We start from the raw sequence: 24482 nt of genomic DNA, 5'->3' as shown, positions 1-24482 counted from the left end.
TCTGGCTCCAGCCTCCCTGTAACCAAAGTGAAAGCAGTTCCACTGCAAAAACAGTACTGAAGCAACACAAAATCACTAATGACTTGTGCTAATTCAACCTGAATCTTGTATTGACTTATGCAAAAAACATCACTGGACACCATTTAAGCATTTTAAAACCAGAGACTAATGCAGAACATAGGCAGTGATAATCACAGTTACCATCCTGAAAATCCACCTCCTCAGTTGCAGTCCAACAATGAAACTGCATAGACTATACAGATTCTTAAGTTTTCAGTATTTAAGTCCTGTCACTGTGATCATTCTGCTCCAGAGTATGCTCAGAGCACTGCCATCTTATCAGATCTGAGTAACTTCACAACATCCCCTGTTTAAGCCTTCCAGCGGCTGAGAAATCAGCTATGCTTCTGTCTCCATTAGGGCTCAAATCAATCAATAAGCAAATGGATTATGCTCTGGGCCAGACAAAATGTTGGGAACCATTAGTTTAATGAACAAATATGGATGTTCCTCCATGTTTCTCAACATAAGAGTTGTCAGAGCACTCATTCAGACAGAATTGGTTTCAGTCTTCTACCTTTGACCAAGAGAATTCAAACTCACCCTTCTTCCCTTTAAGGAGAATGAACTAGCTAGCAGGTTGCAGGCTATCCCAAGAAGGCTGTGATGGGAGAGAGATGAGGCAATCCCCCAGCATTGTGTAGAATAAATTAAAGATTTACTGGCACAGGCAGAAAGAGAGACCTGTGTCAGTTTAAGACAGCCCACTCCCACATGATCAGGAGGAGAAATAACACCAAAAAGTCCTGGATTCAGATAAGGAGAGTTTAGTGAAAATAATAGAATGCATAATTACCTTAGCTATTTTGCAGAAAAGCAAAAGCAGAAGCAGCAGCAGAAGCCAGACATAAAACAACCTCCCCATCACAAAGCCAACAGCCAGCCTGGTGGTAAAGACCAACACCTCAAAAACAGAAACCAGAAACAGCACACAGAAACAGAAAGCCTCTCGTGTTACAAATCTGAACTTCAAGCCCCATGATGCTTTGCTTGGGACAGTACTTTCCTTTTGAAGCTGTCGTGACAGCAGCATTGTATCAAATACTCAACAGCAGATTCGACTGCCTAAATACTTTACAAGACCACAAAAATTACCTTCAATATCTTCTCTTCAATACCTAGTCACTGGTGAACTAAAAATTGTGTGTTCCAGCCCTAGCTGTTGAAGTTCAGCAAGTTTAAGCAGTGGTAAATAGAGATTTGTAATGGGAAGATTTAAGCAGCCCTAAGTTTAGGTGCTAAGCATAAGGTGCTTACGCACCTTATATATACAGACATTTATAAGCCTTATGTAAACAGACATTTCTGAGAAAATAATCTTCAAATTGACATTTAATCACAACTGTTTATAAATAAAAATTTAATAGAAAGGTACTTATATTCATTAACATAGTCATGAATATAATGGTAATTATCTTGGGAAAAAAAAATACCATTTTGAGGAACAGGCTGGTCAGTTTCTGATAACATTTTCTGAACTTGTATCAATGTACTCTTGGCTTCCTCCATCTCCTTCCAGATCAAAAACACATCTTGATGGACACCAGCTACTGAAAAAGAAATCATAAAGAGAAATTGACATTTTGAGACAATTCTTGCTTTTCATAATTCCCCAATTACCACAAAGATGTTGCCACATAACCTTGTTTTCTTGAGGTCTCACTGCAGTGACAAATGCTGTTCTTTGACAGACTTCAAAAAGGGGCTAAAAACTGGCATCAGGACATGAGAGGTGCCCAGCCTGGTGGAAGTAACTAATCTCCAGAGTTGACCACAGATTGTTCCCACAGTGGAAGCAAATCCCTTTTTAACACTATCAGATAATAATGAGATTCCACAAAGAAATCCACATGTTGTCCCCTGGACTTCATTGAAAAAGCGGCTCCAAATATTAGCCCCAACTTCAAAACTTTATTTTCATCCAAATATTTATCAACAGCCATAAATAAATGCTTAAAAATTTAAAATAAAATAAATGTTTTACTGTGTCTATATTCTAAAGAAAAGAAACTATCAAAAGCTGGAGTTTATACAAGATTTTCTTAACCTCAATGGACATGTTAATCTAATTTTTAAAAATGTAAAATATTTGTTTATTTAGTAGAGTACAATTATTAAAATTGAGGCACCATGTATACCTAAGCAGTATGAACACTACTAAAAATGTGTTAAATTAGATTACTGCATATAGGACAATACAGAAAAACTGATGTAGTTTTACAGTAAAAATTCAGAAGAATCTGAATCATGACTTATGCTGATCACAAATGCATACTACAACCTATTGCAGATTACAACCTATTACTGAACTGCTCATAAAGATGCTGAGGCAAACTATATCTTATCATCTAGTAGTTCAGTTACTGTACAGTGATGGGTTACTGTATAAAAGATAAGACACGCAAACTTGTCTACTGAAGTCGGCTATCAGTAAACAAACCTGATCGTTTTGTTCTTTGATAAACTTCCCTGAAATAATAATATGAATGTTTGACAAAATAACAGCTCAGTTTTAATTGTGAAATGTTTTTAGTTTCCAAGAAATATTTTGAAACGTGTTATTGTACACTGCCATCTCCTGGGACCTTTTGCATTTCAAAAACATCTGTTTCAGCCATTAGGACAAAGATCAACATTTCCTAAACTACAAGAAATTTGAGTAAAGCAAATCATTCCACAACACATAAAGGGGAGAGCAAAAACCTCAGTCCATTGCCATTGCCTTTTAAGAAAAGTATTCTGTTCAATTACTTCAAAAAGAAGTCAACTTTTTTTACGAGCAAGCTCTTCCCAGAAATGCGAAACATACAAAGTCTAAGCACTGACAAAATTGCAGCAAGAAGGGAACTAAAGATTTTCTGATGAGTTGTCAGCTATTAACGTATACACACACGTGTCACAGTTAAAACCACAAAACACATGCATTCATACCACATATGCAAAAATTTCTAAGCTTAAATATGTTAAGAACACAATTCCAGTGGAGCTGTCTCCATCTAAATCTGGATATCCTCCATACACTATCAAATACTGGGATCCAGATTTAATTTTATGAATGTTTTTAATGTTACGTTTGAAAACACTGGGGGGAAAAAAATATGTATATTTCAAATACCTTTAAAACAAAACTGATGATATTTTGCTTCATTTCCCCTTAAACTGATGTTATGGACTCATCAAATTTACAGGATAATTATTACTATTCCCAGTAAAATACATGTATGGGAATTTTTACCTCTTTATGAGGCAGAACAGCAAACTGGATACACTTTCAAAGCAAGTATTGTTTGATGACACTATACAAGACAAATGCAATGATCAGCAACTGCACATTGTGAAGGTCAAGTGACTTATAAAACCTTTTATCTGTCAACGTTTTTTTCTTAGGTTCAACTGGGAGACCAGGTTAAAAGTAGTGACAACCATTGCAACTTTCTCTCTTTACATGGGAGGCTTACCTCCAGCTCAGCCTCTTTTCCTCTCCAGCTAAGGAGGAGTGTGAATAAAAAGATGTGCCTTTCAAAACTGAGCCTCCAAACTCAAAATATACATACATATACAATGCACAGTGTCTTCCAGGTATGCTTCCCAGCCTGCAGCCTGTCCCTCAAAACACATTAATAAAAAATTACCAAAAAGCACAAACCTCTCTTTGGTTTAAATTCTTGGTGTTCGCACATCAGCTACGCCATTTTGGGGGGTCGCCAACTGAAAAGCAGATGAAAGTCAGACCCCTGGAGTGTGCAGTTGCTAACCGCTCCAGGCCCACTGGCTTTTGCACGCTTTTAGGTGCCTGCATCCCAGAGAGGACTGCTTAAAAATACCTGCTTTATCTCCAGAAGGAATGGCCCCCTGTCCCCCTTGCCTTGAAGCACCCTCCTCACCAGCAGTCGCCCTGGCTGGTGGTTTAACAATCATACCCCTGGGGCCCTCCTGGTTTCAGTTAGAAAACTGCCACAGGGCAACGGCAAGAGTGTGCCACCTGACACATAGGCCCTAGGGAACCATCCTCAAGGCCCTGCTGCCTGCCCCAGGCCCTGGTGCCTGCCCCAGGCCCTGTCAGAGCACAGCCATCTGTTTTCAGCTCTTGCTGCTGCCATTGCAACCCTGCACAGCACTGCACACTCAGTGACGTTTTTTCAGACATGGCCTGCCCTCAGTTAAATGGGGTTTCTGCTACGGAGGAGAGAGGCCCTGAAAAAGAGGAAGATGAGGATGAGGAAGGGTGTGGGGAGAGCTGCAGTGAGGGGCAGAAGCATTTTGCTGACACTGTAAAACTGAGACGCAAGATCGTAGGTCTAAGCAAAAACACAAACACACTTGCACGTGTACACGGAAACTCACAACCACCTTCACTTCCATTTCCCAGTTATCTAACGCTGTCAGGCAATACTGAAAGAAGCAGCTTTTCCACACCTACCTCCCAGCAGACAAACTCATCCAGTTTAACAAGTGACTGTAACCCTGTTTGATTTCATAAGATTAAAAACCTGGAGGGGGAGGGGAAGAAAACAAGAAAAGCCCATACAAAAGGAAAAACCAAACACCTGGAAAATCAACAAAATCTTTGAAACATCAAGCAAATATCAATGCAAAAGCAACTCGTGGAAAATATTTGTTATTTCTCTGATTATCTCACTTAGACCATGGAAGCAAGCAAATCCAAATAAGATAAGACCTATTTTAAAATTAATTTGCCTTCAAGGCAAGATAGGAAATTTCTTTTTTTTCACTGCTGGTCCCTTCCTCAGCCTCTACGTGGCAGCAGAACATAGCAGTAGTCCCTCAAGCAGGCTATTTTAAAATCCTCACTTAGAGGGGAGTAAATGGAGGTACCAAGGAGTACGGGACAGAAGTAGCAGCTTTACCTGCGTACCTGCCAGATCAAGCAGTGAAACTCACCGCAGCCTGATCCTGCCCCTTTCCCACTGGGCAAATGGGTAATGTAAATGAACTTTGTATCCCATGTGGTATCACAGGGCAGCTATCTGCATCACTTTCCACACATTAGCAAAGAGATTTACCAGGCCAAGATTAGGCTGCTAAGACTAGACAAAGCACATGCAAAGAAAAAGCAGAGGCAATGATCTTGGTTACAGCTTGTAGGCAGAGTAGCTACTTTTAAGTTACTAGCCTGGCTCCCCAAAAGGAAGGTTTGGTTTCTCCATGTCACACATGAATCTAGTGGTCTTGTATTTCCCGTTCTACACAGAGCAACCTGAAATTTTCTGTCTCATCATCAAGTAAATGTGGGAAATGAAGCACACCTAAGAATACATCCTTACATTGTTCCCAAGAAGTCAGACACATCCCTTTTTGTATTTGTCACATCAGTGAAATCCTGATTTCAGTCCGTTCGCTTTTTCTTCACAAATACCAATTCATGTATTCCAGCACACAGAAAAACACTGTACAGAGATTTACTGTTGTTTCTATTTCAGCCACTGAGGACCCACTATTCATTTCAGGATTTAGTTCAAAGTGCCACTGCTTTTCAAGCCTTACTTAGCACTAATCTCACTGTCACTCCACAACTTTCACCATCTCTCACCCTCTATGTCTTCAAGTTCCAACTTAAATTTTCACCTCCCTTCCACATATAATTTTAACCACATAACAACATCGCTTAATTCTGCAGCTTTTTGCAGATGAAGAATGTAGGCAGAAGTGATAACAGGAAAATCAGTGCTGGATAAGGAGATCCCACCACATTGGTGAAACTAGGTATTATGTAAAATAATTTCTCTGCCTTAAGTAAATCTGAGTCTGCCAACATAAGGACCTTAATTCTTTGCTAGTCTACACCTGTTTTGATCTTGAGTGCCCACTCAAAATGAGTGTAAAAAAAAAATCAAATGTAGCAGTTTCTCATAACTGCTTTCTAAAAGATGTCTCAAGATGTAAAACAGAGGAGAATGGAGCTATTATTTCAAGTTTTAAATAGTTCACTTCCAACTTGTTTTGGTTAAGCAGAGGAAAAAGCGAATGAATATATCTTTTATTTGCAAAACAGTTATTCAGTGGATACCCAGAAACTATCAGATGTCCTTACAACAGCTATTCCAGTCTATAAAACATAATTACGAGTCTCAGTTCCCAGACGTTGTGTTTGTGGGACAAAACCAAACATTATCAAAATATTTCTGTGGCTCTCCTTGTTTTCAAAAGACATCTCATTTGAAAGAATAAATCTCTGGTTAATTTTCTATTTATTTCCTTGTATAGTTTATGCCATACATCCATGAACCAGTTTCAGAGTGCATTAGTGATTAATTGACACTTTTATTGCCTCCTACACCATTAAAGGAATCTCTGAACAAGATATATCACACACAGATCAGAATAATGTCTCCATTGTGTTTTCTTTTCTGAAAGAATTTTAGATTCTGCACAGGACTGAAATACTCTGATTGGCTGCCAGTGATGTAATGACTGTGCTTACAATACCCAGTAAATGCAGAAAGCTAATTGTGTTCCTTTTTAATGTGTAAATTCTACTGCATAATAGCAATAAGACACAACAGACAATACACTTCAAGAGGATTATTGACCTTTTGAGTGATTAAAACTATTCAGCTTTCAGGTTTAGAAACAGTGGTGAGGAAGTAATTTCAATTATTCAGGAGATATAGGCCCATCTATTGAAACAGGCTGACTGCCCCAAGGGCAAGAAGGAAGCCAGTTCCCCCCATGCACACCCCCAAAATGGGGTCTAGCAAAGAAGCACTCATAGCAGATTGAAGGCAATCATTGTATTGCTTTCAATTAGTATGAAATGAGAGATGGGTTTCTGAAACATACTCTGCTGTTGGTTTCTAAACCCTGCATAGGTACAGTTTGACTGTTCCTGCACAAAGCCAAAAAATCAAGTGACAGCTCACTCTCTTATTTCTAGGTCCTCACTGTGGTTCTCTTGTACTGCTACAATCACAGTCCTAGTTAAGGATAAGTCAGTACACAAAGAACTAGACTACAACACAGGAAACATGGGCCCATTAGTTCAAGATGACAAATTACCTTAAACGAGTCACTAAATCCACTTTATGCCATACATTCCCTAGCAGTAAGAAGATAACACCATTCTATCTTTGAACTAACACTAATGCCACCTGGTATAATGGGGATGTGAGCCATTAGAATAAAGAGGCATTACTCCCCCTGATATTTAAAAGAAATATTTTTTTAATGTAATGCCTTGTTGATAAAGATACCAGACTTGACACCACAACCTCACTTCACACCACAAGCTGACCTCCTCCTAACCTGGCTGAAACCCCAATCCTGTCCCGCTGAACAGTAAGGTTGACTTACACAGAGGAAGTAGCAGTATGACTAATAAGAAACACACTGAGAGCTTTCTTCCCAGCTCCACCTCTCCAGTAAAACTGTTTCTGCTATTCATTTCCTCCAGAGTGGAGGGGGAAGTTAATAAAATTTTCCCCCTCTTTGCACCTTCATTTCTATGGTTACTTTATTGTGCTTGTAGCCTGATCATGAAAAATCCAGCTCTTGAGAGAACTAAATCATCCTCATGTGGATATAATCTCCTTATATTATCTACACACTTGGCTTGTACTGTAGCTGTTATATCAGATGGTTTTCCACACTACTCCTCTTCCTTTCTGGCATTTTGCTGTGTATTTCCATAAGATCACTAGCATAAGCACACACTTCATCTCCCTAAATAAATGTTGTTGTTCTCCTTTTTTCACTTCTCTTTCATTCTCACATGCACATCCTCTATCTCTTCACTTCTCTCTTTTTTCTTTTCCTCTTCTTGTCACCCACAGAATTTCCATTTGACCAGTCCTGTCCTCACCACACCCACACCTACAGGAAGCTTCTTTTGATTTTACACTTAGAAATTTCCTATATTACATTTCCATTCTGAAACCTCACTGAGAAAATCAGTATCATCTTGGGTTTTATATTGTCTACCTAGTGGCATTCTCCCATTCATTGTTCTGGAATTCAGGGCAATTATATCTTTTCCATCCTCTTCGCATTTTAGTGCAGGTTCAGTAGCATCTCTATAGTTATTCTTCTCAGCAAAAGCATGGAATCTGTAACACAAAATGAGTTTTCACCAGTACATAAGCCACACAAATACTTCCCTAATTTTGAGAAGATATATGTCATGCATGCAAAATCACAGTGGTATACAACTTCAGAAATTATTTGCTTATCTATTCAAGATATAGAAATCTTCAACTACAACAACACTATCAATATTATCAAACTTTTTATATACATTTATGTGCATTATGAAGTCATATCATTAAGAACATCCTTTCATTTTGGTGTCATTTATTCGGACGCACCTTCATTTTCAATCTCCTGGAAATCTATTTTTAATTCATGTTTCTAGCATGCTGAGCAAGCATGTCACTTGAGATGTCTCAGATAATACTAACAGCTTTTTATCAGATTATCCTCACAGTTGAAACCCCAACAGGAACATTTATTCCATTATTGACATACAAATCAGGAAGTCAAGTAGACTTCATTTACCCTCCTTGTCAAAACATAAAAGCTCACAGAGCAAGAAAAAAAATTATTTCTAAATGAGAACTACACTTGAAACAGGTTCAAGTCATGAAAAGCCCATGAACTTGGCCATTCCTATGGGCAAGTTGACTTAAACTTATAGATAGTTATTGGACAAATACCCACTGGCAAGATATTAATTGGCCCAATAAGTTTCTGCACCAAAGCAAGACACAAAAAAGAAGATAGGGGGAATCATATCAAGCAAAACAATGTCTCTCAGCTCCTTGCCACAAGCCCTCCTTGCCCCTTTCTCTACCATACAAGAAATATTAACTATCCTTTTTTAAAAGAGGTGAAAACACTGCCAAAAGAAAATGAAGGATGGTGATTGGCAATGTACCTGGTATCATGGAGGTACCATGGTTCTAAATGACCACAATCATTTTAGACACAGAGTAGACCAGAGCAGATACAACACTTTCCCACAGTCTTGTTTTTGGCAGACACTCCATCTCTTAAAAGCTAGTTCTAAACACAGATGGCTATAAAAGAGCTAAGCAGCTGCCATCTTACCAATTGCTCTGCTGTCATTTGGGAGATTTGTACTGCTGGAGGTCCTCCCACTCTTGAATAAACAACAGTGAAACAGAGCAAGCAGCCATTTCATAGCTCTGTAACTGTATGGTGACTTCTGCTAAGCAAACACCTACTGACTCCTACTGCCTTCCTGCTGTTCAGCATGAGTTTGGTATTGTGGGAGTTTGTGTTTGTTTGTTTTCATTATTTAAATATCAGAATGACAATTAAAGTTTTATTATCCCTTTCTACTGAAGGGATTCACCAAACAGGGTAAAGCAGCCAACAGGGAGTAGAATATATCAGTTTCCACCAACCACACCAAATAGATGCTAGAGAGCATGGTATAGAACTGCATTTCCACACAATGACACCTGATGGATAACACCACATCAATTTTGTGTTGCTCCAGGAACTTCCTATTTAGGGAAGGCATTAACTTTTTAGTGCATGTCTCTATGACACTTGATCCAAGAAAATTCTAGAGCCTTTGATGGTGCCTGTGGATATTACCAGAGTACAAAGCAGTAAAATAAATGCCTGTTTCAGTTTATGCTATGACCCTTTCTCCTGAACAATTTTTCAGACTTCAAAAGAGAAGCAGTAACAGTGTAGTATATGAAAAACAAATGGCTTTTCTGCAAGCCAGTGAGCACCCATGTGGAGGTGGCCTGCTCAAGTATGTCTTGCATTTTAGTCATATCACCTAGATTATTTCCCTAGTTTCCCCAGATCATGTACTGAACTGCTTTGTCTCATTTTCCTCATAAGTAAAAACAGGGATTATGATCAGATATCTTCCAATACCTTTCCTAGCATCAAAACACTTTACAAGTACTGAAAGTATTACTGTCCTTTATCTTTGTCATACCTGCCACAGGCCAAGTGGCTCAGCTCTTTCAGAAAAACAATAGTTTCATCTTCTGTAGCATTGAAAGATACAGTGTTGACTGGACAGGGGGCATCAGAAACCTTTTCAAGGAGTAGCTGCTTTGTGTCCATGGGAACATCACCCACAGCAAAGTAATAAACAGCTTCAACCTGTCATTGAACAGAAAAAAAAATTCAGAATTGGATGATACTGTTTTACATAGATGCCTGGCACCGTCCTATGCTGAGTACTGGCAAGAGAACCAGTTTGATAGATTTGATAGAACCAGTGCATTACTTAGGCTATAACATTTTAAGATCTTTGGTTCTCTCTCCCATTTACACTAGTAATTCAAATGAAGTCCACAAATAATTCCCTGGAGAAGAAAACCTGGCCCACAGCCCCTGCGTCTGATTTGAGACCAAAGAGAGATGGAAGGAAAGACAACGTATTACTGGTCGACAAGGCTTTGTGGCACATGCCACTTTTATGAAGAGAGATGCTATGTTTGTGCTTTGCCAGGGCTGAAAACCAGTAGGAGCTTTTACAGTAGAGATACTTCTACTGGCAGCATGTATTTTGAGGGTAGGAAAGATGCATTGTTCTTTAAATGCTAGTGTGGGTATTTACACATGTGCTGGTTTCAGCTGGGGTAGTGTTAATTTTCTTCATAGTAGCTGGTATAGGGCTATGTTTCGGATTTCATTTATGATAACACAGGGATGTTTTAATTGCTTCTGAGCAGTGCTTACACAGAGTCAAGGCCTTTTCTACTCACTACACCCCACCAGTAAGTAGTGAAGGCTGCACAAAAAGTTGGGAGGGTACCCAGCTGGGACAGCTGACTCCAACCAACCAAAGGATATTCTATATCATATGACGTCATGCTAGGCATATAAAGCCCAGGGAAGAAGAAGGAAGGGAGAATGTTTGGAGTGGAGGCATTTGCCTTTCCAAGTAATTGTTAGCTTGATAGATGACAGCTTTCCTAGAGGTGATAAAACACCAGCCTGCTGTTAAGAAGTGGCAAATGAATTCCTTGTTTTGCTTTGCTTGTGCATACAGCTTTTGCTTTAATCATTAAATGAACTTTCTCAACCTATGTGTTTTCTCACTTTTTGGGTTCTCGCTCCCATCCTGATGTGTGGGAGTGAGCAAGTCGCTGTGTGGGTCTTAGTTACCAGTAGATAATTTTTATAACTTCCCAAGGCAGGGGGAGCTTGGCAGGTTTATTATGACCACATACGCTTGTGTTCTGAAAATGCTATCGCAAGAAGAGAGAGAAGCTGAAGAAATATCCTTTAGGTATTGCCTGAATATTACATTATAAGATATATTACCCGTACTTGTCTATTGTAACAAACCTCATGGTCGGCCTGATTTTGCATCGTCATTAAAAACAAATGTAACAAAGAGATTATTCTATGCTGATGTTCAAGACAATAAATACAATGTATCAGTCCTGCAGCATGGTGCACAGCAACTGGTAAGTAAATGACAAATAGCTGATTAACCAAAAAAAAATACAGTTGAATATGGCTAGCAATCCTGGGAGATGCATTACAACTACCTGAATCTGGGATGGCACTGAGGAAACATTTCTACATCTGCATAATTTCATGCAATAGTAAAGCAAATTCAGCATGACCTGTAGGCGTGTTCATGCATTTCCACTACTGCCTTTGATACTGATTTATATTTCATCTCCCTGAGACAACAGATCCATAGAAGCTTCCAGGCTGTAGGATCCCTGTGTGGTCCCACATCATGTGCATGTTGATACAACACATACGATTTCCGTCACCCTCTGCTCTGTATTTTGCTTGGGCTAATTCTCAGCACTGGAAGATCTCTCCCAAGCAGAACCCAATCTCTGGCTAGAGCAGCCAAATTAGGAAAACAGCACCTTGCCGCCTCAGGCTTCCCTTGGATCTTGTAGGGAAAGTGAGACACTCTGTGTGGAAGGTAGGGCCCCTAGTACAAACCACACTTGCTTGGGAGCAAGAAGGTCTGTAGTCAGCCAAGTATCCTGGCATGGCATCACTGTTAATGCCAGACAAATATGAAGGTTCAAGAGAAGAATTAACTTTTTTCATTACAGTGAAAGATTAACAAAATACTTACTAGCTTTAGAAAAAGGTGCACAGAAACAAAATTAAAGAACTCTTGCACCTCTCTGTGCTTTAGTTCAACTTTACAAGGTTCCCTCTTGGTTTCATCCAGCTAAAAACGCTATCCGAGCATGCACACAGTTCTCTAGCTGAAACCCAGTTCCTGAACACCACCTTATTCCTTTTCCTGAAGAGGCTCCTGACCTGGAGGAATGCATGCATATTGCACAACCACTTTTCCCTGTGTTCCTTCAGTCCCACATCTTCTCCTCCCGCCTCCTAAGACTGCCAATAATTCATAAACTTGGTATTCAGTAAGGATATCCATTTCCGCATTTCCTCCAGAGGATGTACTGCCTGCCTCTGCAACTTTCAAAACACTGACATTTCTTGGGCTAAGCTGATGCAGAACCAACTACTCATAAGAAAAAAGAAATTGCCAACCACAGACAATCCACTCTACTTAACCACAAGTTAAAACCTTTCAATTTAGTCTTCATATTTTTAAAATTATAATTTATGCAGCCATCTAAACAAGAGAAAAAACTTTGTACAAGAATAGGAAGGAGAACATGAACAGTTCCCAAAAGTCTTTATGCTGGTGGAGAGATGTGTTTAGAAAGAGTAATCTACACTAATGGGTGGCACCTGTACAGAACCGCAAGTCAAACATTGTGGATGAATCTGCAGCAGGTTCAGCTCAAAAGATTGCAACAGCAATCTCAGCACTGGTTAGACCACACCTTGAGTACGGTGTCCACTTCTGGGCCCCTCAGTTCAAGAAAGATGTTGAGTTGCTGGAACGTGTCCAGAGAAGGGCAACAAAGCTGGTGAGGGGTCTGGAGCACAAGCCCTGTGAGGAGCAGCTGAGGGAGCTGGGGTTGTTTAGCCTGGAGAAGAGGAGGCTCAGGGGAGACCTCATTGCTCTCTACAACTACCTGAAGGGAGTTGTAGCCAGGTGGGGGTTGGTCTCTTCTCCCAGGCAACCAGCAACAGAACAAGAGGACACAGTCTCAAGCTGTGCCAGGGGAAGTTTAGGCCTGAGGTGAGGAAAAAGTTCTTCACAGAAAGAGTAATTGGCCAGTGGAATGGGCTGCCCAGGAAGGTGGTGGAGTCACTGTCCCTGGAGGTGTTCAAAAAAAGATTGGATATTGCACTTGGATCCATGGTTTAGTTGTCATAAGGTGTTAGGTATTAGGTAATAGGTTGGACTTGATGATCTCTGAGGTCTTTTCCAACCTGATTGATTCTGTGATTACAGCTCAGTGATCTTGAGACAGACAGGTCACAAGGAAAGGATTCCAGAGATTCTCCCCCAGCCTGCAGTCTCACTGTTGGACAGCTTTTAATTGTTCTTCATTCATATTCAGGCACACCAGGTTCAACAAGCCTAATATCCAGACAGATAATACAGAAATCTAAATATGATGTTTTTCATTTCCCACCAGGAAATCAGTAATATACTGCAAATTGAAAATATTAATAAAATTTATGGAGAAGACATTTAAAAAAGCAGTCATAAAAAAATCTCACTGTTGCATGATTTGTTCCTAGCTTAATTCCTTTTAAATATCAGTTTCCAAGCATTTTATCTGGATGAGAATCCAGATGAACTGGGAACCAGAAGGAAACTCATGTCAAATTTACCTTCTCCTTTAAAAAATGCCTCAGAATCAGACTTACAAAAGAGTTAGGATTGGATCTGTGCACAGGGGTGGATCTTAATGGCAGTGAAAACCGATGATTCTAGTCCACACAGAGTAGGTCCAATTTTCCATTACATTTGGGTGGTAGGGAACTGAAAGAGTGCGCATTTTAAGCAAATGTCATAAAATATTGTGGGGATTTGAAACAGCAGTTTCCCTTTCAAAGATCAGGCAGGTAACAAAGAAGTGTTGTGCTTGTAAGTTCAAAACTGTGGGATGAAACCTTTCTGGTATCTGTCTGAAAGAGGCAACTGTCCTGTTTGTGTCTTGACCTTGTTAGAGTAGCGAAAGGAATGTATGCTTGTTATTTTAGTGCAGCTGCAAGACTTGTTATCTTTACCCATATATTATGCCAGTTGTGTCAGAACGAGCTAATTGGCATAGCTCTGGGCTTTGTATCTTTTAGGTGTTATATCACCCATTTTTGGGCAGGTATAAAAGGACCCTCAGATGCTATAATAAATGTCTTCAATTATCATATTGAAGTCCGTGATCAATCTGCCCTGACAAAAATCTCTCTTCAACAATACAAGGTTTAAGTGACCAGCTCCAATGGTGGCATAAATGATTTTTGACTTATGACTCTGCTATATTGAATAAAGTAATATGGCACTTTTAGAAATGGACAGAATTTATTGTAGCAATACCTGTGCATGCTTTGTCTTTTTTCCTGAAAGAAAACTCTAGCTTTAACTCAGCTGGTAAAAAAGAATTTGCACACCCCTGCCATAAGTTAATGCTTCAATAAACCTCTATACTTACTATTTCAGATTTTAAATATAATTTTTCACGATCACTTTGGGTAAATCAAATAAAAATAGTTTCCCTGTCTTCAATAATGTTGTTACTAGCAATTTTCTCATAAACTTGAAGCCCTGAAAAACATATATGGCAAAGAAAGTGTAAGGGAAGATGTTTTCTCTTTCTCTTAATGACTGAATATGTTATTTATTCTGTGTACTCCAGAAAATAAAACAAACAAGTTTCTGCATTCAAAATACAGCACATTCATATAAACAGGCCATCAGTAAACACAGTATGTGACTACACTTGGAGGAAAAAAAGAATTCCAAATGCTGTCATTAATATTTATCCTTACAATATTCCTCAGGCCAAAATCACAGTAGTCAGTCTGGCACTGAATATTCTTGGATTTACTTGAGGCTTCTGAAAAGATGTGTGAGCTTACCGCTTCATCACTCATGGCTTCCAGCAGGGCTTCAACAGAGCTGGTATGGCTGGCAGCTGTCATATGGTCTAGCTTCCAGAGCCATGTAACAGCAGACTTTACAGTATGCTCAGACGCAGGAGTAGATTTCTGTTCCCACTTCATAAGACCCTGAGCAGCTCTGAAAATGACATCAACTGTAAATCAGAAATAGCAAGAATAATGTGGCAGAGCAAGAGTAGAGTTCTGCTACTGTTACTATTCTTTAGTAATAATTACAATAAACCACAGATACTAAATCTTGACTTGCACTAAATGAACAAGAGGGAAATAAAACCCTTAGAAAAATACTGCCTCTTTTTTTTTTTCCCCACCAACTGTTTCCAAAATATGGTCAAGAGAGCTAAAACACTTTAAAACCAGATCCCAGTTCTTATCTCCCCTTAACATAAAACCACAATCAGGTGTGTGAAAAACAGTTTCCGGCTTCCACAACTTGCTACATGACCATTGTGCAAGACGATTTTAAATGACAAGCTTTTTTGTAGCAGGGCTGATTTTTATCTACGCATCAAAATAAACTCATGATGCTAAGATTTTTGATATTTTAATTGATCAAAGGCCTTAGTCTTAGTGGCAGTACTGGAGTACAAAGTATACAAGCATGCATGCCTGTGCAGTTGTACATCAAATGACAAGAAGCAAAATTTTTAAAAATGGTTCCACTCTTTGTGACATTCCATCAAGCACTATTTTTAAGTTCCTGCAAATCTAAAGGTTAAGTATGTTTCCTAATATTATTTTAAAGTAGTGATTTATATGGCATGTTGTTCTTTCTCCTTCCTGTGCCAACAAACAAACCGAAGAACACAGTTATTGTGCCCTTATTCTTGTTTGGTGTTGAGATAATTTTTAAATAAAATGTTTTATGTGCTTCTCAAAAGCTATGAAAGTTATCTTTTATCTTTTACTTTTCAAATCTCAGTTGTGTCACAAACTAGAGATTTAAAGAATCAAATCTGTGGGACAAAGCTTGGGTAATACAACGTTAAGAATCACAGTGTAGTTGCAAGTTATTATTGTGGAACTTATTTTAAAATTATATGTGCAAACTTGTACATTGCTTGTTTCATAGTCACAGTTCTGCTCATCTATCCAAGCTCATGCTTTCAAACCTTTACACATATATGAGAATTTGTGCAAAAATACATAACTTTGAAGAGCTGTTTCAATTCTTCTATTTGTAACTAAAACCAAATTAATTTATTCATGTTGGGGAACAAGCACTCGTCTTTTGTCATGGAAATCTAGCATTGTTTCCTAGTTCTGCTACTGATTTCTGTGACCACAGAAATCTTTAGAAGTACAAATGACTATGCCTGTGCCTATGGCACTTGAGGAAGCGTACAACTAGCTGTAAGGCAGAAACCTGTAATGTCCAAAGACCTAAGTAGTCAGATGGGACCTCACTGTTTTGCTCTGTAATAGTTAGATGCCTAGAACATGATTGCTATGGCAAAGACCTTATCCTTCTGTTTTTCTGCGTTACATCTGTAGAAGGTGCTTATCAGTATTTGGGTTCTGTTAGTCTTTATCTGTTCTTCAGAACAATGGTCTTCTGTTAAATCAAAGCAGCAAACTCAGCACAATTTTGTGTGAAATTTGGTAGAAAATCTACAGATACTACCATGACATGAATCAGGACAATTTCCACTAGAGAAAGTGTACTCTCCAATTAAATATATGACTCCATTTTATTCTCCAGAAATGATGAGTCATGGCCTCTTTGTTCAACCTGAAGAAGAGATGGCTCCAGGAAAACCTTATTGCAGCATTTCAAGACTTAAAAGTGGGGCTTGTAAGAAAAATGGAAACAGACTTTTTAGCAGGGCCTGTGGTGATAGGACAAGGGATAAAGAAGGTAGATTCAAACTAGATAGAAGGAAGAAACTTTTTACAAGGAGAGTTGTGAAACACTCTGGCTGCCCAGAAAGATTATAGATGCTCCATCCCTGGAAACATTCAAAGTCAGGCTGGATGTCAGGCAACCTGATCTAGTTAAAGATGGGGGTGGCGGAAGACGAGTTGAGTTGAACTAGGTGACCTTTAAAGATCCCTTCCAACCCAAACTAGTCTACGATTCTGATTCTTTCTGCTTACCGAATGAGGTTGAATTTGGCAATTTGGGTCACCTGTTCCACAAGTACCATACAAAGTGCATCCCGACATACATCAAATTCAGCTGGACCTGCTGTGCCAAAATCCAAAACAATGACAATGCACTGTTCTTGAATCACTCCAAAAATCTGCCGGCTCCCACTGGTTAACCATTCCATTCGCTGCTTATATAGCTCAATAGCTCCCATTAGACAATCCACAAAATGAAGAATCAGTTCTTTTTTGGCTGTCAGCTTTATTTAAATAAGGGAGAGAAAGAAATTCAACATAAAAAAACCAAATAATAAAAATGCAGCCCCAAGCTTAGCACAGCTGCAATAGCTGGTTTGCAAGTGCCAGATATGCCAGCCAAGGTAGCACTGAAAACAACCCATTTTTCTTCCACTATTTTGAGAGCAAATACTTGACAAATGCATCTAAGCTATAAAGAAAAGATACTGCATTTTGCTCTAATTGCTTTTCATAATCTTTTTATATGAGCATGGGACAGTGCCAGTGGGTTGTCTGACTTGTCTGTCTCAAGACTGGAGCAATTAGGACAAGCTGAACACAATCTAGGATGTAGAAAGGGCTGCAGAGCAGATGGGTGAACAAACAAGGACACAGAAACTTTGAACCCTCTTAGACTACAATTTTGGCTGGCTCTTTAAATTTTGTACAGCCATACAAGGGAGCATGGTTTGGTTGTAGGGCCCTTCAATCTCCACCTTTTCTTTAGCATTTGAAAGGAATATGTAAAGTGTTTCCTGTTAGTAGTATTATTTCACTAACAATGCCCAGCATTACAGATTAACTATTTGTGGGTAAGTGCTTAGGCAAATTTACTTCAGACAGCTGCAATACGACTTCCCATACTGTATCAGTAAATAAGAAAAAACTGGACTCTCTATTAATGTACGTATGTACATTCACCACACAAAATGATCTGTGGGTTCAAAAATTCACTGTAGGTTCCAGCAGCGACATCCCCACAATATCCCTGACCCATGTAAGCTAATTTAACGGCTGCCTTCTACCTCCACCTACCTTTCTGGGACTAAGTACAAAGAACATTTCTCAGGGAGAAAATATTTTGTGTGTCAGTCTGCACACTTCTTCCTCTCATTTGTATTTTATTCTGTTCTTTCACATCAGCTAGGGCCCTGTAATGTGCCTCCCAAATACAGAGTCTCAGGCTGTCTGCCAAAGGAATGTAGGCCTGGGAAGGAGCACTTAGAAAATCTAGTTTCCTCCTATGACAGACAGACTCATACAAAGAAGCTTATGGCACTACATTGATCAAACTCCATCTTAAAATAAAGCAGCTTCCTTGCACCACTCTTTCACTTGTAGTTGGCCAGTCCAGATTCCCATTTCTCTGAGGACTGGAAAATCTCTGACTGTCCAGCCTAAATTTATTCATGGCAATTCATATCCATTAATTCTTTGACTAGTCTGCCTTCTAGCATGGAAAATTATAGTTTTTCCTTGTTTCTGTAATTTGCCTTTCTGTAGGCACTCAAGGGTAATAATGCTACCTTTTCTCAGTCTTCTTCAGTCTTACTTATACATACCAACACCAATAAAGCCTTCTTATAAGATCAGCACTCCATTACAGTTTATCCTACTAGGACTTCCCAGGAGCCATTGTGGTTTGAACTGATTCTTCTTCACCTGTGGTAAGTGTACACAATATTGTACAAAATATCTTAAATACAAGATCTTAACCTGATCTTGTATAGGGGCACTGCTACCTTAACACTCTAGAAATGTCTTTCCTACTGCTTGCAACATGTCATAAGATTAAAAAACATTATGTAGATATTTCATAAGAAATTAATAGAAAAAATGAGAGGAAAAGGCTCCCTGAAATTATTCTTTTCCTATTTTTAAGCTTTGTGCCTCAGAAGTGACTAGTTATGAGAAAAAAAGCCAAGCCATTTGCTTTGTAAAATCCTTTATGAATTAACTCTCTCCCCTCTTTGCTCACATGCGTATCTCTTCAATCAAGTCCCTTAACAATGGGACTGCCAGCAGCTGTTGCTAAGACATTCCTTAGAACATGAGTCTGGGCAGAGATCCAGCAAGCTGTCTCTGTAAGTAGGCTGAGCCTTTTGTGACCTGCTGGCACTAAGCAAAGCAGTGCTTTGCATTGGCAATGACAGTGCATTATATCTTCTTATTTCAGCATTCCCATTTGTTTTATTGACTATGTTTTTTTTTTTAACTCAGCTGAGCATATTCTGTTTAAGTGTTCCCTCTTTTAAGACAGGGTAAATGTTGCTTAGAAACTGCAGTCTTGCCTGGAAAGATTTGCTCCAATGTTGCACCAAGGGAAGAGCACAAGACTTTGCCACCAATTGCTATCACTAACAGACAAAACACACACAAAAAAATAAATCTACATACTAAATTCTCACAAAGAATATAAACACTTCATGCCATAGGAAGACATTTTTGCGACATCATTCTGCTAGTGAGCATAACTTCTAAGCACACAGGCAAGTTACCAGAAGGCAGTCACACTTACATTATACACGGTGCCGCCTTGTGCTCCCTTGTATTGAGGAAACAGACCATCTGCATACCGAGAAGCCACAAGTTTCCCCAAGGTGGTCACATAACCTACAGTAAAGGTTACAACAGATCAAGCTGCTAATCATAAGGATTACTTGGAAAAGGTATTTTCAGGTTAATGAGCATACCATCCATGCGTGAGGCATGTGCATCTGTACTGAACTCCGGACATTAAGGAACTTGAGAGAAATTCTGATTATATTTTTAACATTTTTTTCTGGCTATGTCTGTGATGGGGCCCTGAGAGCATCAACAGGCCTTTATTGCCCTGATTAACCTCAACTGGGGTTTCCACTTACAGGGCGTTCAGACTTAGGCACCCAGTCTTTGCTGTAACTGTGTTGTAACGTTACCTGTCTCTCAAGTTCTGCTAGCGGACCTCTCTCCTGGATAGAACTCTCCGCCCTGTATTATAGCCTTTTCCCAGTTCTATATCTTGGATGTGGCTCTAGAACTTATGTTATGGCCTTGTCTCCAGTCATGTGCTTGGCTGTATTCCCTAGCTGGACCTCACCCTAGCTGCGACTGTGCAGCATTCTTGCTAGCAGCATTCTGCTCTGCCTGTGGTGCTTAGATACTGCAGGGCTGCAACCTGGGCAGTGAGGGCACTGCCTGGGCTGTGATCCTGTTTGGCTCCTGTCTCATTTTTTCCCCATGGAGCAGCCCTGTTCTTGCTGTCCCTGACAGTTTAGTCAGAAGTATGGAAAGCCCTCACATTTAATTATTTATAGGCCAAAAGAAGCTACAGGAGGCTTTAATAAATGAAGGTTTAGGCAATTAAACTTTTGTATTATCCATTTACCTCAGGACAGGACTTCCAAATATTTGTCCATCAAACAGAATACAACATCTGGTACAGATAATGCTGTTCTCTTACACAACTAAACGGGTGCAGAAGTGGGTGCATCTGAGGAAAAGGTTGCACTCTGCTCTTTCAGTAACTAGAAATCTACAGGATCTCCACTGATAGGAAAACATTAGGGGTGGGAATATTGAACGTCACAAAGCAGCTATTCTGTACAGCACGCTGCCCTACTAAGCAAGTATGTTCTGCTCCTAAAATTACACTGTAACAACATTAACCCCAATTGAACAGCTTCCTCTTCACCTACAGCATACAGGATTTCAGGATCTGCGCTGTTGATCTTTGAATGCCCCATGGACACAAGCCAGACAAAATCTTACATTATGCAACCTAGAACAATTGCAGTTCCTACTTCTCAGGCAGCAGATTGTTCAAAGAAAAGAGTACTTTACCACGCTCTGGAAAGCACTGTTATGGCAGTGATTAATAATTATTAGCAAACTCTTCCTCTCCAGTTGCCAGATAACTGCAAAGGAAAATTTTTCTATAGCATTTACATAAAAAGCAGCCTGAATTCTTATCAAATTTAACTGCTTTCTTATAGCTGGATCCCTGGAAATAATATACTATTCCCAAGAAGGATGGCTAACCTTGATGATCAACTAGTAAATCACAGATTATGGCATGGTATATATTATATTTGCCCTCTAAAAATGGGGAAAGATTTTATGGTATATTATTTGCAGGAAGAAGACTAACAGCCTCAGCATCATGATTTATTTCCCAGCTATAGCTAAACTGGAGAAGACTTGAACTGGAGCCTAGAGTAAAGCAACAGTATAGTTGATAAGGAAAGCCCTGCTCAGATACTAAGCATAGGATAACAAAAGGAAATGGAGTTCCTCAGTTCCCTGACCTGGTAAGGTCAGTAACTGTGGACACAGCTTCTTTCTCTGACATTATCATAAAATTAAGAGACAACATCAAAATCTCCTCTCTATACTGCAGTGCAAAATGAGCATAACCCTATACGCTATTCAAAGTCAGGGATTTTACTACTATTCAATTATTGGCTTGTCTTATACCTTTCCGGTGCTGGAACCCAATCTGTGACAAAATCTGGGATAGGAACAACTTGTTTCTTTTGAGACCATGAAGTTGAAGCCATTTAGAAGATGAAACAAGAAGTTGTACATCTGTGTCCCACTGACTGACTGCCAATCTCCTTTCATTCTTGTTTGATTTCTTCTTGTGGGCCTTGTTGGAGTCTTTGAGATCTTGTCTGAGCTTTGAATCAAAGGCATCTGTTATAAGGACAAATGCGGGAAATACAAGACTTATAATTTAATGAAGTGATTAACTCAAATTGTTTCCCTTCTTTACCTGTCTTCTGTGATACTCTGTACACATATAACTCATCTCTTGTTTTCTTTTGTTATCTCGAACAATGTTCTTAATCTGGAAAGCTGCTCTCAGACCTTCACGTCTACTTGATGTTATGTCTTTTTATTAATCATATGCATTTCCCAACAATTTATTAAAGATAATGTCTCTTGCATGCTGAAAACTAAACTTTGAAATCTAAGTCCAGTTTGCCAAATGGTAATTCTTCTAGTTCCTAAGACACCTCTTGAAAGTCTTTGGAATCAGAACCTGTAACAGACATTCAAAGATTGTCAGACAACCACTACATAGACATTTGAAACATTATGCAATGAATAAGGATTCCTTAACAATTGTAGTTTGAACTCCTACCATAAGCAACAGCAGTGCCAGCAGCAGATCCTGATTTAGTGCAAGGCTGGTGAAACTCCCTCTCCTCACATCATTATCCTCAAGTCTATAATGTTGTTCCTGGCAGTATCTGCTCCAGGCTGTGATGGATCATGTGCATGCACAGGAAATCACACACATGAAGGTCCAGTTCTAAGTGCTATAGAATAATGAATGTATCTCAGTACTCATGTATGGTTGGCTGGGCTAGCTCCACTTGCAACTGCCATCAGAGGCAGCCCAGAGCCTAGAATGGTTGAGGCAGAAATGGAAGTGATGACAACAGTAATGCCTCTGTCTTCAATACAGAGATTCTAGGAGGACTTTGGTTTTTCCTGTTAATTTTCAAAATACTCTGCGTGAGCTAAGCTGGCTCTAGTTTATTAAACATCCTTGATGTATCCAAGTTTACTTTCTGTAGGCTTTTGAAATTTTGTTTTCCCCAGCATTCACATTATCTGGAGTATCATGGTCCTCCACTGCCCATATACTGTAAGCTGGCTGTAAATGTACTGCATGGATCAAACTGGTCCAAAATACAAAGAAGGGTACTTTTATCTTTCATGACTAAAAAATAACCCTCAGTCTAGTATGGAATATAATCAGAACTCTCTACTCAGATAGCTATTAGAAGAACTGACCTGGATCATTAGAAAGGCTATTCCTCAATTAATAATACATAAAGGAAATGAGACTATCTTTAGAACTCATCTTTCAGTGACAGAAGGCTTCTGTATGATGCAGACTGGCACCAGCTTTTGAACAGTCATCAGTCATACAAGCAAAACACTGGGCTCGCATGCCGGTAGAGGCTGGCATTTTACCAGCCCTCCTCTTCTGCTCAATACAGAAACACCAGTGATAGATGTTAACTGTAGAGAGAGATAGGTGAAGGTTTGCAGCTGTTTGAGCTTTGTGTATAGTCCGGCACTATTTATAGTCACTTGAGTGGTCATTCCTAGTTTCCTCCACCAAAAATGCAGAAAGACTAGCACAGAACTCCACATACAGCACAGGTTGCAAGTGACACAGCTTCAGAATGGCCTGCACACAGCACACCACAATGATGCAAATGAAACTGGAAGTTATCCAGGAGAACATGGAATCTATGCAAAAAGAGTCTGGAAATACTCACAGTCACTCCAGGCAAGTCTCTTATATGGATTACCAGTCATGACAGATGTCCTGATTGGCAGCTCCTCTTTGTTTTCTTCTTAAAAACCTGAGGAATTATTATGTTTTTAAAAAATTAAAATTATTGCTAGTCAATATGAACTGGAGACCAGCTCCACAGGCCCAGACAATAGTAAACTGCAGAAAGCTGAGATCAAGATTTTCCTCAAGGAAAACAAAGTTATAAATGAGAAAGGACTGCTATTTAATTTCAAGAAAGGCTGAAGTCAGATTTGACAGGGAGCCCCACACTCACAAATGGGAAAGAGGGAAATTGGTAATATGGTTTTCCTTCCTTCCATCTATCCATTATTATATATAAAAAAAAAAAAAGCCAATGCAGAAGCTTCCACACTGATACGCTAGAAAATTAATGTGGTGGTTTGGCCTGCTGTCAGACAGCTGTATTATATCCTATTATTGCTTTGCTTTATACCTTACCTTTGCTACAATCCAATTTATGACTAAGCCTGGGAGTATATGAGATGCAGTTTTGTGAAGAGATTCATAACTTTGTCTCTAAGATTACAAGATGATTCATACAGAATTATGCATGTATGGGTATATATATAAGGCCCAACTGTGAATAAGACACAACATATGAACAGAAAACAAAACACCAGATGAAGCAGGGTAGCATATATCCTGAATCATGTTTTGCCATTTACTTGATTCTTCTTTTAATAAGATGAACAAATGAGGGATATTTATGAATTACTAGCAGGTCAGGGGCTAGCTACTTTCATTAAGCAGTTTTTCCTACAGCAAAAGCAAAAGTGGCATAAAATAAGAACCCAAAACCTTATTGCCCTCACTCTTTCTTCACTGAAGAACTGAACATACTGTTTATTCCTCTTATAAGGGTTTAAATACCTATATGGAAACATAAATCATTCCAGTTTTTGTCCTGGTCATGCAGAAAGACATGAGTAGTGTGAAAGGCAGGGAGGACTTTAAAAAAAACAAAACAAACCAAAAAAACCCCAGGACTCTGTTCTGCACCTTAACACCCCAG

General features: G+C 39.3%; 1 protein-coding gene across 1 annotated transcript in view; it reads right to left on the bottom strand.

Moving 5' to 3' along the window:
* VWA3B (von Willebrand factor A domain containing 3B) overlaps nucleotides 1–23469 on the bottom strand; it is a 67207-nt gene extending 43738 nt beyond the window's left edge. Inside the window, exons 1-9 of the mRNA XM_054387884.1 lie at nucleotides 23430–23469; nucleotides 23047–23049; nucleotides 21607–21825; nucleotides 19670–19764; nucleotides 17143–17393; nucleotides 15004–15163; nucleotides 9998–10167; nucleotides 7999–8123; nucleotides 1494–1610 (exon numbers count right to left, since the gene is read on the bottom strand). Of these exons, the coding sequence (XP_054243859.1) occupies nucleotides 1494–1610; nucleotides 7999–8123; nucleotides 9998–10167; nucleotides 15004–15163; nucleotides 17143–17393; nucleotides 19670–19764; nucleotides 21607–21825; nucleotides 23047–23049; nucleotides 23430–23469 (1180 nt within the window). The remainder of the gene's footprint in view (nucleotides 1–1493; nucleotides 1611–7998; nucleotides 8124–9997; nucleotides 10168–15003; nucleotides 15164–17142; nucleotides 17394–19669; nucleotides 19765–21606; nucleotides 21826–23046; nucleotides 23050–23429) is intronic.
* Between the last annotated feature and the right edge of the window lie 1013 nt (nucleotides 23470–24482).

Source organism: Indicator indicator, chromosome 1 (genome assembly GCF_027791375.1).
Source record: "Indicator indicator isolate 239-I01 chromosome 1, UM_Iind_1.1, whole genome shotgun sequence".
NCBI lineage: Eukaryota > Metazoa > Chordata > Aves > Piciformes > Indicatoridae > Indicator > Indicator indicator.
Note: the sequence above shows the minus strand (reverse complement) of the source record. Positions and strands in the feature narration are given on the sequence as shown.